The sequence below is a fragment of the Bacillus rossius genome, chromosome 7, assembly GCF_032445375.1.
Source record: "Bacillus rossius redtenbacheri isolate Brsri chromosome 7, Brsri_v3, whole genome shotgun sequence".
In the NCBI taxonomy this organism is placed as follows: Eukaryota; Metazoa; Arthropoda; class Insecta; order Phasmatodea; family Bacillidae; genus Bacillus; species Bacillus rossius.
Window position 1 is genome coordinate 26,331,680 of NC_086335.1, and position 13,682 is coordinate 26,345,361.

At 35.6% G+C, this 13,682-nt stretch overlaps 1 protein-coding gene across 5 annotated transcripts; it reads left to right on the forward strand.

Moving 5' to 3' along the window:
* The first annotated feature begins 4,162 nt into the window (after nucleotides 1-4,162).
* On the forward strand, nucleotides 4,163-12,289 carry LOC134533762 (uncharacterized). 5 transcript variants are annotated; one of them, XM_063371403.1, is made up of 8 exons: nucleotides 4,166-4,869; nucleotides 5,399-5,541; nucleotides 7,714-7,968; nucleotides 8,047-8,112; nucleotides 8,188-8,318; nucleotides 9,518-9,654; nucleotides 9,747-9,950; nucleotides 11,106-12,289. In XM_063371403.1, the coding sequence occupies exons 1-8, from the start codon at nucleotides 4,646-4,648 to the stop codon at nucleotides 11,329-11,331; spliced, it is 1,386 nt and encodes a 461-aa protein (XP_063227473.1). In that variant the 5' UTR covers nucleotides 4,166-4,645; the 3' UTR covers nucleotides 11,332-12,289. The 5 variants fall into 5 exon arrangements, with proteins under 5 accessions (XP_063227470.1, XP_063227472.1, XP_063227471.1 ...); XM_063371402.1 differs by having other exon boundaries at nucleotides 4,164-4,869; nucleotides 8,047-8,318; XM_063371401.1 differs by having other exon boundaries at nucleotides 4,165-4,869; nucleotides 7,714-8,112.
* The last annotated feature ends 1,393 nt before the right edge of the window (nucleotides 12,290-13,682 follow it).

Genomic DNA, 13,682 nt, shown 5'->3' on the forward strand with positions numbered 1-13,682 from the left:
ATTAGCTCACGCACATTCTACTTTTGAAGGGGGGGGGGGGTTATAAACCTCTCTACTTTTCTCTGTGAAGAAAACTTTGCTGATACACCAGTGATTTTTAAACTCATTTGTCAGTGAATTTCTCAACTTTAAACATACATCGAAGTCGCTAGTTTAGTAGTCAGTTGTATCAGATTTCTTTAATGAACTGCTCTTGAAATCATGTAACTAAAACTTTGCTTACAGTTAACAAAATATCACATCAAGTTAATTCATGTTCAAACATCAATTAACTGGGAAATAAAAAAAAAATATAAGATATTTAAGAAATATGAAATGTACCCTAACAAATTTCGTTACTAAGTTCGTATCGAAACAAGGTATTTACGTTGTATGAAAGATTATTACATACTTAGTGTTTATTGACTGTATTTTTATAATTTAAAGACATTCTAAAAAAATGTTACGACTATGCTAAGGACGATACCGCCCATCGGAGGGTCTAAGGGAGGTTCCTCATCCCCGACACGGGTAGTGACCGACCCTCCCCTACCGATACAAGTAAATCCGATTAGCAGCGGTGCCTCTATGTCCCCCTCGAGGGTTCGGCACAATCCCAGAGCCCCATATGCGTGAGGTGGCGTAATTATGACGCTATTATTCTCGCAGTGACCTTCGGCGACGCGATGCTTTCAACGGGAAGAACCAGCAGGTATAAAAGAGAGACCGACCTGCGAGCGGTAGTGAAGTGAAAGCGGTGTAGCAGACTGGTGGCGCTACCGGTGAATATTCGGAGCGATGCAATAGTGAAGTAAAGAGGGTGAATGGCCCCTTGGCGAGCGATAGCGGGTGACGAGCGACGAGTGCGAAGACCGGTGCTTCGGAAGCGAAATCACGAGTGAGTAGTGAGCGGCAGTGTGTTGGGACCGAAGTGCGTCGTAAGAGACGAGTATGCCTAGTAGAGGTAAGCATTGTCGATCCGAGCTTTAGTTTGGAGGGTTAACAGTCGACTTATTAAAGTGCGATTAATTTGTGGACAGTTATTTAAATTTTATGTTAACACGTAGTTTTAATGTTAGCTAATAAAGAAAACTGCAATCAATTAATCCAGTTATCCTTCCTTGAACATTTTTCTCTTCTCGTCACATTAATCATAATATTGACCGCCAGTGTTTTTGGGAAACTATAAATAGCAGCCAGTAACTATTATCTTCAATTATTTCATAAATTTATATACTATGCTTTAACGAAACCAGATTTTGTGAACGAACAACAAAAATTACGGCCACTCACGCTTTTCCGTGAATATATTTATATTATATTTTGCAAGTTTCCCCTTTAAGTCTGTAAAAAAAATGATAAAAAATTAATATCATAAAAAAATTAAAAACTGTCTTCTGTTCTTCAAAATGTGTCTTCGTGAGACTGTTTTGCCAGAGTCTGGACTCCAGCGAATAATAATTTTGGACTTAACGTTATTGCAGGATAGTTTTCCGTCGTATAACACATACCGTAGCCCCATTCCAACAGCTATTAAAATCTCACGATGTGTTTACTCTTAACTTCCGTAGAACATTCGGCCGTGTAACGTCCGACATCCTTCCTTGAAATCGCGCCGAACTGAACCTGCTTGGTCGGAAGCCACCCTGGATGGCAAGAGGTCGAGGAAAAATGCACTGGAAACATCGTTCTAGTGAGGGATTCCAGAAGCTTCTCGTGTGTTTTCTCCGCTAACGGAGAACCGCTTAAAGCAATCCTTAATAGTACACAGAGGCTGTGGTTCTAAACTGATTCCATGAGCAGGTGTGTTGTCAACGCTGGTCTGATGGCGGTTGCGTCAATAGCCGGCAGATGAGGCCCGCGCTTGTAAAAGATGTGGAAACAGTCGGAAGAGGGGGAGGGGGGTGTATTTTTTCCTCCCCGTGAAGAAGCGACGCACTGAAGACGCGTGGGCCGAACGACAATATGGCCGACGGGAGTGGGGGAAATAAGCAGGAGAAGAAGAAGAAAGGGCGCGCCAGGTCGCAGCAGTTATGAGCGATGGAGGCCACTTACCGGGTACACGAGAACAGCATTTCCAAACCACCCAAGGAAGGGGCGCCCTTTTTTCTTTTTTTTTCCTTTCCATCCGCCGGCTTGTCCGCTTTCTTCCCCTGCCGCGACCTGGGGCGTGTGAAGTGCAGTCCCGGGTGTAACAGGGTGACCATCTCAACCCCCTCCCTCCCCCGCCCCCGGAGCCGTGTCCGCGCCTTCACACCTCCCGGCCACCCTGCAATCACACCCGTGACCTCTGGCTGACCCCGGCTTTCCCCCCGGAGGATGCTGCGGCGCTGCCTCGCGCTGTCGCACGGTCTTCTCAACCCTGCCCGTCCGCGCGCGACGTCACACGTGCTGGGGCCCGATCCGCACCGGAGACCAATCACTATCGCGCTGCTGCCTCCACGATGCACGGCAACCAATAACATTATGCTTCGAAATCGTAGCCCGGCAAAGAAATAGTAGAACACTGGCTATTCTTAATAATGTTCGCAGGCTTTCACGGCCATTGTCTGAAGTAGCTGGGTTATGGGTTGAAGCCGTGTCCTTGGCAAATAATTCGCCGACGCTTCGGTCGAAATTGCAGTCGCAATTACCTACTAGGTAGACAACTGCTCCCTGATGATGGCGACTGCAATGTCTACCGAAAAGTCTGTGAATTATTTGCCAAGGACACGACTACAACCCAGAAGCCAAGCTACTACTGGCTATTCTTGAACTAGAAACCATTTTTAACGTATTTAGAACACAAACAAGTACGGCTACCACGCGGTCGCATGGAGCAACGCATACAGAAGAGTTCAGCATCGCCGAGCTTATCCGTACGACTCCGTCTTCGTCCGCTTGCCACTGTGAGACCTCTGTTCCGGGAGATCCGTCTCCGTTTACGTGATCCGTCTCCGTTACCGTGTCATTGGGGAAAGGGACTAAGGGACATGTCATTTTCGCGAAAACAAATTTTATCACTACAATAAGGCATGCCCGCTATAGCAATTGTTACCTTGTAATTATCGGAGGCGGTCTGCAAGAGAAGCCATTGCCTAGTTAGGCGAGCCATTCAGAACGCCTTTGCTTCCTCACTGGAGGGTTATGATTGGTGTGCTGTGAGTGGAAAATACCTGAAATAAACACAGCCAACCACGAAATACTGAAAATGCTACAAAGTTGTTCTCGAAATATTTTCGCAAAAGAAACATCGACTTAAGTATTGTGTATTTAGCCCCTGATATAATTGACAATGAGTTTGAACAGTTAATTTATCATTCTGGACTTACAGCACTGAGATATCGCATATGTTTTCTTAATCTCAGGAAAGCCGGGGGAGCTTATGTATAAACCACCACCCCCCCCCCCTGCGCCCGCCGCTGATCCTAATACATACTACACTAACAAATAGAGTGATGGGTAGCATTCCGTCATCCGAAACTGTCCGGACACAGAGAAGAATTTTCTGAACTTTCGTAAAATATTCCTTTGGAAACCAGTTGCCAAGAAATAGTGTGTTGTACTTCAAGAAAGATATTGTAGCTTTGTGCAACACACATATATGATTATTTATGCATATATTAAATACTTTTATTCGAAATAATACTGAGTATTCCTTACGAAAATGGGTGCATTATTTTCTGTTAAATTAATGTCGTATTCAAGAATATTATTTTTAAACTATGGGAAAGATCATAGTAAATTTAATCATTCGACTTTATTTTGCTTTATTATGCTTATTTATGCGTGCAGTTACTACTGGAAAACTATTCAGGGAACGGTTTGCAAGTAACTTTAAGTCTTTCAGTCACGCTTTGTCAATTTCTTAGATATAGGTACCTAATTTTAATTATTTTATTGTAACTTAACTATTTTTTAGATTTTTGCGTAGTAATTATATCATTAATGTCTACTTATTTTAAATTAATTAATAAAAATAAATATTTTTTTCATAGCCATAAAGTATAATGTACACTAGAATGTCGGTACCCCTTAACACTCATTAAAGGTTTGGTATAGTCCATCCACGGTAACCTCCTACTTTTTTAAACGAACCTTTGAAAAAACACACCAGGATGCAGCATGTTTGGTTCGTTTGCAAAAATACTTTCCATCATATGCATATTAAACATGCATTAACACTAAATTACCGTATAATGATGTTAAATAAAATTTTACAAAAAAAGTAACTATCTATGTACAATATTATTAATATTAATGATCTCGCATGTGTGTAAATGAAACAGTGAGAGAAGTGGTGTGTTGGCAATGATTAGAACGAAATAGTTCCATAGCCAAAATATATATTTTTTGACTTTCCGCGTGTATTTAAGAATTTGTTTGGGTATTTGTTAAGTTTGAACATTTTTTTAAATCTCTGGTGAAATAAAAACGTTATGTTAACGGTAAAAAAATATTACGTGCCGAAACCGTGGTCGCGCATTAATAATGTTAATAGTCACTTGTTTGTTTTCTCTTTCAGCCGCTTTCAGCAGCTCTTTAAGCAGTCTGCAGACTGTACGCCATTTTGCAGTGTGTTTTAATATATTACTGACCGTGAAATAACGTACAGTTTGTGTTTCAGGATTTTGTGTTAATATTGTGTATTTTAACTTTGTTATATTATTTATTATCTACTATTGTAATGATGGAATTTGTTATCGTTTTGATATTTTGTGTGGTTCTTGTGATTGCTGTAATGGTAATTGGTTCCGGGATGGGGAAAGCTACTTCGTCGCAGCGTCAGATGGACATCATTAACGTCGCTCAGAACTTATATCTTTTAATTAGGAAAGGCGACTTGAAGAAATGTGACGTTACGCAGACGACCGCGTTTCTTCTCAACATCGCAAAGTCAACTGTTCTCAAGTAAGTAGGCTTTTTTCGTTTTCATGCACGTAAAAAAAATATCGACTGTGTCCTAAGTATTGTCGGCCTGTGTTTTAACTCACGAGGTTTTTTGTGTTTTATTTCCAATTTATATTTTTTGGTGTGAGACAACACCGCCATGTGGCGTCTCTGTTGAAAACTTAACCTAAAATCATATTAGGCCTACTCAGGTCCTAACAATAACAATATAGGCACTTTCAAGTATTTTTATGGGTGTGATACACGTTTGTTTATAACGATGTTTATAAACTTTATGATAGGTTTAACTATAACATAAGGGAGTGATTTTATAATTTGCATTTAATTAGTTTTTCATCTGTTTGGGAGATCACAAAATAAATAAAAAAACACTTCATTAATTTCGTGGACAAAGTCTGTCATGTTTCCATTTAGTGACCACAAAGCAAATATTTGTGACAAAATGCCATATTTGGAACACTGCCTAACTGCGTATTGTGAACGGGTCCCCGGAAAAGTGTTATGACAAATGTTTTTTTTTTTTGGTTAGGTACTACAAGAAAGACATTGAAGAAGTTTCAACACCAGGAAAAAAGAGGAAAAAAAGGCCACAGGAAGGAAAGTCACTTGACACAGTCGACGATTTCACAGTAAATGCAATCAGGAATGCAATTTACAGGATGTACGCTGAAGGTAAAAATTTGATACTGAAGAGTAGTTTCGATATCACTGGGGTAGGCCCTACTTAATTGTATTCATTTCATATATCCATATGCAGATTGACCGGTTCAGTTTTTTTCCCGATATCATCTGTCCTTTAAAAATACTTAACATTTTTGGGTGGTTTGTTAGGTTTCTTTATTGATATGGTATTGATATATAGAATATTGTGCAACATATTAAATACGTACACGTCCTTTTAAGGTTAGGTTAAAGATAGAAAGAAAATTGTTACATTCTAAAACTACAAGTAATGTTTATATCGTTATACACAGTATACATATTAAATAACCTCAACTTTTATGATGTATCAGAAGGTTAAATAATGACTATTTCCAGTATCAATAATATCCAGTTGTGCGCTTTAGCAGTAATTGGTTACAAATTAGTGAGTTGTGGTCTAAGCAAGCATGGTTATTAAAAAAAAATTGGGATACTTAATTGGCTAAATTGTACTGTGTGGCAGGGTCCAGTACAATATATATTCTATTGCAAAATAGTGTCATGCCCCGCCTAACCCTTTAGAAAATATAGGGGTATTGTTATTTTATAAACAATAGTCCTACTTCATTGTAATGAAGTATCATATGAAAACACAACTTAGCCAGACAAACTGTGTGTTAGTGTATGAAGTAACAGAAAATTATAAAACAGTAAAAGTTTAGTATCGCGTATCCGATTCGATACATTGATCCTGATCGCATGATCCTGCAAATATTGATCCTGTGATTGATGATGCTTGCTTTTCTAATTTATTACGTTTAAAAATCCTGTACAAAACCAAAAATAAAAACCTGTGATGTAGTAATGAGTTATGATTTAAAGTTGAATAATAATGAAAATATATATGTTTTATTAAACTTATGATAATTATTCTTGCTATACCACAATATTTTATTATGTTCAGGATCTTTGATCTGAATAAATGAAAAAAAACATGCACCACACGATCAATAGGATGTACAGGTTCATGCATAAAGATCTAGGGATCACATGGGATACACGATACAAAACATTTACCTACAACACAGTGTAGAGCTTGTAACTTATTGATTGCTAAATTGAATGCTGAAATACTAATGGGTAAATATTTACTTGGGCGGTATTTCCGAAAAAAAATGTTAAAAATCCGAAAATACCTTTATTTTATGCTCTTCAACTTCCTCTTTTCATTAAAAGTGGCGGAGGTAAGAAATTCCAAATACTTTAGAAGATATCGAATTTTTAAATTTCATCATATGTAGTTGAGCGGTATTTGCGAAAATAAATGTTAAAAATCCGAAAATACCTTTATCATATGCTCTTCAACTTCCTCTTTTCATTAAAAGCGGCGGAGATAAGAAATTCCAAATACTTTAGGAGATATCAAATTTTTTAATTTAATATTTTAAAACTAAAATGGTCGATTAAGTCAGGTCAGTTACATTATAAATACTTTCAAACTAAGGTGATATTAAAAATAATGTGAATTAATTTTAATTATTCTTTAGTTTTAAATTATTTATAATGTAACTGACCTTACCTAACAAACCCGTAACAAAGGATGTACAGTAACAACTCACGTAAATTTTTTTGTTACTTATTACTTGCGCAACAATATCAAAATAACAAATAAGACTTTAAAATTAGAAACGTTAAAAACTCACCTAAGTTGGAGGCGGTAATTAAACACTGTTTTAAACAATAATTGAACTAAATAATCACGTATTAGTTCATTTGAATTCTGGCCTATCACGAACAAAAACGTGACATCATTATCCAATAAAAAAAATAGATACTCGTACGTAAACAAGAAACAATGGTGCACGCACGCCACAGGAATGCGCTGGTTTTGTGCTGAAATTTAAAAATTCGATATCTCCTAAAGTATTTGGAATTTCTAATCTCCGCCGATTTTAATGAAAAGAGGAAGTTGAAGAGCATAAAATAAAGGTATTTTCGTATTTTTAACATTTTTTTTCGGAAATACCGCCCAAGTAAATATTTACCATTAATTTAAAAGTATTTTTGAAATGTAAGTTTATTAAAACTATTTAATAAATGTAAATTGTGCACTTAAATTATCTTCTACGGGGTTGTGGTTTCGCTTAGTTTTGTGTACCTCTGTTATTTCATGTATTGTTAATGTATGCAATAAATTTACAGGTTTGAATGTTACAGTCGACACCATTTTGAAAGAAATCAGGGAAAGACAAATAGATTATTATGGTGGAAGATCAAGTCTTCATAAATTGTTAAAGAAGATGGGATTTTCATGGAAAACTGTTGATGGACGAAAAGCTTTGATAGAGAATGAAAACATAGTATTGCAGCGAATAGATTTCTTGAGAAAGTATAAAGAAGAAAAAGAAAGAGGTGCCAATTTCATATTTGTTGATGAAACATGGATTTTCCAGAGAGGCAAGGCATTAATTTATTTGAAAATTTGTTCTGTGGTCCAATACAAAGTATTTCATTTCCATTTCATATATTTTTCAGGAACTGTATCAAAGTCATGGCAGGACAAGAGTCTACAATCTGCGAAGAGACGTACTGTTGGAGATGGTAAAAGGTTTATTGTTGTTAATGCTGGAGGGCGCACTGGCTTTGTGCCAGGAGCAGGATTACTTTTTGTTTCAGGTCAGAAGACTGCAGACTACCATGGCGAGATGAATGGGGAAACTTTCTTGATGTGGTTTGAAGACATGTTGGTGCATCTTGAGGAACCCAGTGTCATCATAATGGACAATGCTTCATATCACAGCACCCAGGTATGTGCAATGGTAAAGCAGTGTCTTTTTATTGCTCAAATTGTAATGTGAAAAATTTACATGTGTTTATTATTGTGTATAAGTACGAATATTCGAGACTAATACATTTTGCCAGCAATAATTGTTATCTTAATAGTATGCCTACACTACATTTTTATAAACTATAATGTTTGAGCTGAAATTGAATACACACACACACAGATATATATATATATATATATATATATATATATAATGTAATTGAATTACATTGTAGTGCAAACTAATTTAGTAGAGGGTTTGAAATACCAAATAAAATTTTTTTATTGCAAACAGCATTTGAAAATGACATAATTACTTGTTTGGTAAAAGGACCCACTTTATGAATGCTCTGTTGCCCTACTTAATAAATTAAAATAATATTTTCAAAAAAATTTCTAGTCACTAAACTAACATGCTTTGTTAAATTTAGAAATTCATTACGACAATATGCCAAAACACATGTTTGCTTTGCATAAGTACAGTAGAACCCTGTTATAATTTGTTTTTAAGGGGCTACAAGAAAAAAAAACATAAGCAGGAAATTCAATTTAGTACTTTTTAGTGTGGATTTATTGCCAATGGACTCAACAAGCTGCATAAAGATATATTTGATGCTCCAATTTGCTTGTAGCAAGCCAAAAACAATTTTTCTTTAACATCATGGTGCTTCCAGCTTCTATCTGCTTTGTCTTTACTTACACATTGTCTCATTGCTGTAAAATTGTCTCATTTCTGTATAATTGTCATAATTCACGACAGTGTTTACAGTGGAAATGCTTAAGTCCAGTTCTTTTGCCACTTGAACATGTGATTTAAGTGAATACATTTGAAAACACACAGAATGGCTAAAAATTTATGAATTTATTTGTTTTCCAAGGGTGTCAACAGGCAGTTAACTGCTAACATACACATATACATAGACAGTATAGACAAAGGCTTTTAATTTTTTTCGTCTTCTAAAATTTTATGAAGTGAACATTACAAGCACGAAACGCATAATTTGTGAAACATTATATCCAGGAATTAAATACATTGTCCTTATAGGGAAAATATTGGACTTGAAAAATAATACATTATAGGCAGGAAAACTTTATAAGCAGTAAAATTGTAACAGGGTTCTACTGTCATGAATTCTTATCAGCTACTTGAGTATTTAGTTAAATGTTGGCACAACGTAGGTTGAGAAAACACCTACAACGAACTGGACCAAGGCTGCACTGATCGCGTGGCTGGAGAAGAATGGGATAAAACATGAAAATAATTTGTTGAAAGTGGAGCTGCTGAGAATAGCTAAACAAAACAAGCCCCGAATACGGTATATTATTTAGTTTTTTTTTACAGCATTTCTTTAAAAGTGAGATAGTTGCAAAAAATTACGTATACACCTTGTTCTAACACACTTTTCAGATATGAGGTAGACGAGTTGGCTCGTAACTATGGCCACGAAATTCTACGACTCCCACCCTATCACTGCCACTATAATGCAATCGAACTAGTTTGGGCTCAATGTAAACACCATTACAATAGTAACGTGGGGCGGGCCAAGAGATTTGACAATGATGCAGTTGCAGCCATCTGGAAAGAGGCTCTTGATGCTTCCACACCAGAGAGGTATTTTCATGTTGCATGACCAATGGGGTATTCCTTTTGAAGTAGAAATTGTTTTATTTTCCTGTAGAACATTCCTCAAGCTTCAGCAAAACCCTTACCATACATTTTTACATAATACGTAAGTATTGTTGCCTAGCAGCCTGGTCCTACCATTCCTTTTGATAACTTTGTGTGCTAGTGTGTGTATAGTGTGATTATCATTTTGTGTATATTCATATACCAGTAATACAGTTTTAAAACAATTGGTAAAAATAAGTGGTTTGAATTTGTGTAGTTGTCGTTTTGAAAATGTGTTGCATGTATGTGTTTGTGTTCGTGTTTGTGTTTGTGTTTGTAATTTTATTCCCATGTGATTCATACATATCTGTGTAGTTTCTAGATCTAACAGTGGTGACTTATTTGCAAGGTTTTTTTTTTTTTGTAATTGCAGTCCATTTGCAATTGTTTCATTTCCATAAATAGTTTTGTATTTATTAGTAATTGTGATATTACTTTCTGTTATGCTTAATCTTGTGTCAATGACTTTAAAGTTATGGTGGGTTCAGTGCTGTAGGCAGATTTCAATATTCAGATAAAATTTCAACGTAGAGAATTTTGAATATTTTCATCTAGCGAACTTGAATAGGTATTTACACATGTAGTTCTTGCACATTAGTATTTTCAAAAGTTATGTTATTATAGTGAAATACATATACAGTAAATCATCAAAACTATTCAAAAAATTAAATTTTCGCTATATCTCACTGTTTTTGTCTGGGACAAATTTTAACCAAAAACAAACACAAAACTTATGAAATAAATATTTTATCATATGCATTCTAAGCCTTTATTGATAACATATATAATATTTACAGCTTTATTATATCTTGAATAAACCACTATAATTTTTTTTTTTCAGATAACATAAAACAAAACATGTTACTTCAAGTATTAAATAATAGCTTTGATAGTTGAGGAAAACACATTAAATGAGTTTTGTTGTGTTTAAAAATACTTTCTTGTGGAGTGAGTTCAAAATTGTATGTAATAAAGAGCATGCCATGCATTGTTTACTATGCCGTTTTGACAGAAACAAACATATTTTGTTATAGAGTGGTTTTTGCTATAAACAGGTCATTTATATAGAGGTTTTACTGTATACATTAATTTTTTTAGATGGGCGAGGTGTGTGGATCACGTGGAGAAGCTAATTCAAGCAGACTGGGAGAGAGAAGTCCACATAGACAGCGGCACCATTCCTCCACTCATCATCCACCTCGGCGAGGATAGTTCAAGTGAAGACAGTGACAGCGAAGAATTTGAGGTTACGACACAGCAAGTAGATGGAGACAGTGAAGTACTGGCAGTTCCTCTTGATGATTTACCCGGGTGTTCTTATTGAGGTCTGTATGTAATAAACACCTGGGCAACTGTAAGTATTGGGGTTTGAAACATTTTTTTTTCTTTTATGCATTCCCATGAAGTATGTTGATTACTGGAACTTTATGTATTAACTTTAGATTACACGTATTATGAAATGAATATTAAATTTCATTTCTGGATTCGTATAGGTGTATGTGAAACATTTTATTTTGTTGTGTGTCTTCATTTTTCAGTGAACTTACTTGGAAAACAAAAAGCCAGTCCCCATCCAGGGCCACAAATAAATAATGCATATAAGTGGTATAGAAATTACTGTCAATTCTTCACCACAATTTTACTGTTCATAAAATTATGATTTTGTCTAATAAGTATACTCAGGAAAATGTATACAACCATATTTTTATTTGTGGCCTTAACCGGCAAAATGGTAGGGGTTTATTAAATAAAAGAAGAAAATTCATTTTTAAATGTTTTCATCTGAATTTGTTAATTTTATTAAACCTTCAATCCTTAGTCTTTTCCAGATTGCTTAGATGGACAGCCATATGTATAATTTACAATACTTTTTTTTTCAGATGCAGAAAACTGTGTTGAACTGTACTAAATGATGATATTTATTGCTTACATAAATGTTGTAAATTTATATATTCTCCTAAAAATTTACTTTAAATTATATGTTATTTCTTTAGCTAACAAACTTATTTTTTAATATTTTTACCATTGGGTATCATAAATAATGTTATGAACATATGCATGTATACTTAGATCATATTCAAATTACTTATATATATATATACATACATACATACACAAACACACACACATTGTTTTGACAGCTGGTGATTGTAAACAAACCATTTGACATTTGTCACATGGCAATGTTTTTGTTTACATACGGCGGAAGGATACATAGTGACATTAAAGTAGATCCGGTGAAAAGCAGGGCTTCAGAAAAGTAGGAGGTTACCGTGGATGGACTATAAATACCATGTATCATTGAGATATATATTGTCCACTTGAATGGACGAACATACATAAAGAATAAACTAATTTAGGTCATGGGACAACACAAATCATGAATATCCGGGTAATAATCCAAGCCCAATATTACTGCAAACACTATTTCGTAGTGATACATGCCTAAAAAAAGTTTAAGACCACGGGCTTATTAAAAATAACATTTTCTTAGTTTTTTAATTTTTAGTTATCAATTCATGAATATTTTGTGAATAGTGCAGATAATGACATATCTACTGGTATCTACTAAAAAAAAATTGCGATACATTTAACTTCCAATTTTTTTTTTAATTTTTGACATTTATTTAAAAATCTACATTTTTAAGTATCAAAAATGTTGTAAATACTAAACCATTTGGTTTTATTTCAGTGCCAATTTTTCCCAGTACCTATTTTAAAATATGTAAAATCATTTTGAAAAACAAAATAAAAATTTTCAAAATATTTGTTTACATAAGAAATTATTAATTTTTTTACATTTAGAAAAATATAGGTATAAAACAATGAAGTGTAGTTGCACGTTTTAAAGTAAATAGAAAGTTTTTTTTCCGATAGATTTAGCGAGACCGTATAGCCACCAATCAATAGCTTGTACAAAAAGCTATGAAATGATGTTCATAAAGTCTCTCCAAACCTGCAAATACACTTGTTTACATTAAACGTGTTACATTTCAGTGAACAGTTAACTCTACATGTTCGACACGGCTAGAGGGGGAGCGGTGCAGAGCAACACACGTGGTCGAGTCGCGCGCCGCAGCAGACACCTGCCTGGGGAGCTGATTCCAGGGCGAGGGCAGGTCCAGGGTTCGACGCCCGCCAGAGCCAGGCTCGCGGCCCCGGACTGAGCAATGTCGCCGGCACTGTCTGCTGAGTCTCACTTGGTATCGGAACAGACTCCTGGCTGGTGGCTTGCACCTCGGCCACAGAGGAGATAAGAACCAGAGGCGAAATCAGCTGTGCACACCCGAACTCGCCGTGTTGACACATCGTAGGGCTAGCCGACATTTTTGTGGCAAGTATAATTCTGGCATTAGTATAGCGTTTTAAACTTTGGAATGCTGCAGAGATCAGTTTTATGAAAATGAATGAGTTTCGTAAACGTTTTGGAGCCACTTGGTGCTCGGCACCAAACTGTTCAAAAAACAGTGGTCAACCTGAAAAAAGAAGTTTCTTCAGATTTCCTATAGATGAAATACTGTAAGTAAAAATAACGTGTCAACCTAGTACCTATAATTTCTGCAATGTTGATTCCACAACTTGCAAAATGTGGCTGTTACTTTCCTTCTTCTATTTGTTATCTTAATTATCAGTAATATTTTAGAGTGTAATGTGGGTTTGTTAACTTATGCAGTA

Coding starts and splice junctions, on each gene's coding strand:
- LOC134533762 (XM_063371400.1), top strand. CDS start 4,646: ATGATGGAATTTGTTATCGTTTTGATATTTTGTGTGGTTCTTGTGATT. Junction 4,870..5,398: donor GCAAAGTCAACTGTTCTCAA/GTAAGTAGGCTT, acceptor TTTTTTGGTTAG/GTACTACAAGAAAGACATTG. Junction 8,319..9,517: donor CTTCATATCACAGCACCCAG/GTATGTGCAATG, acceptor GGCACAACGTAG/GTTGAGAAAACACCTACAAC.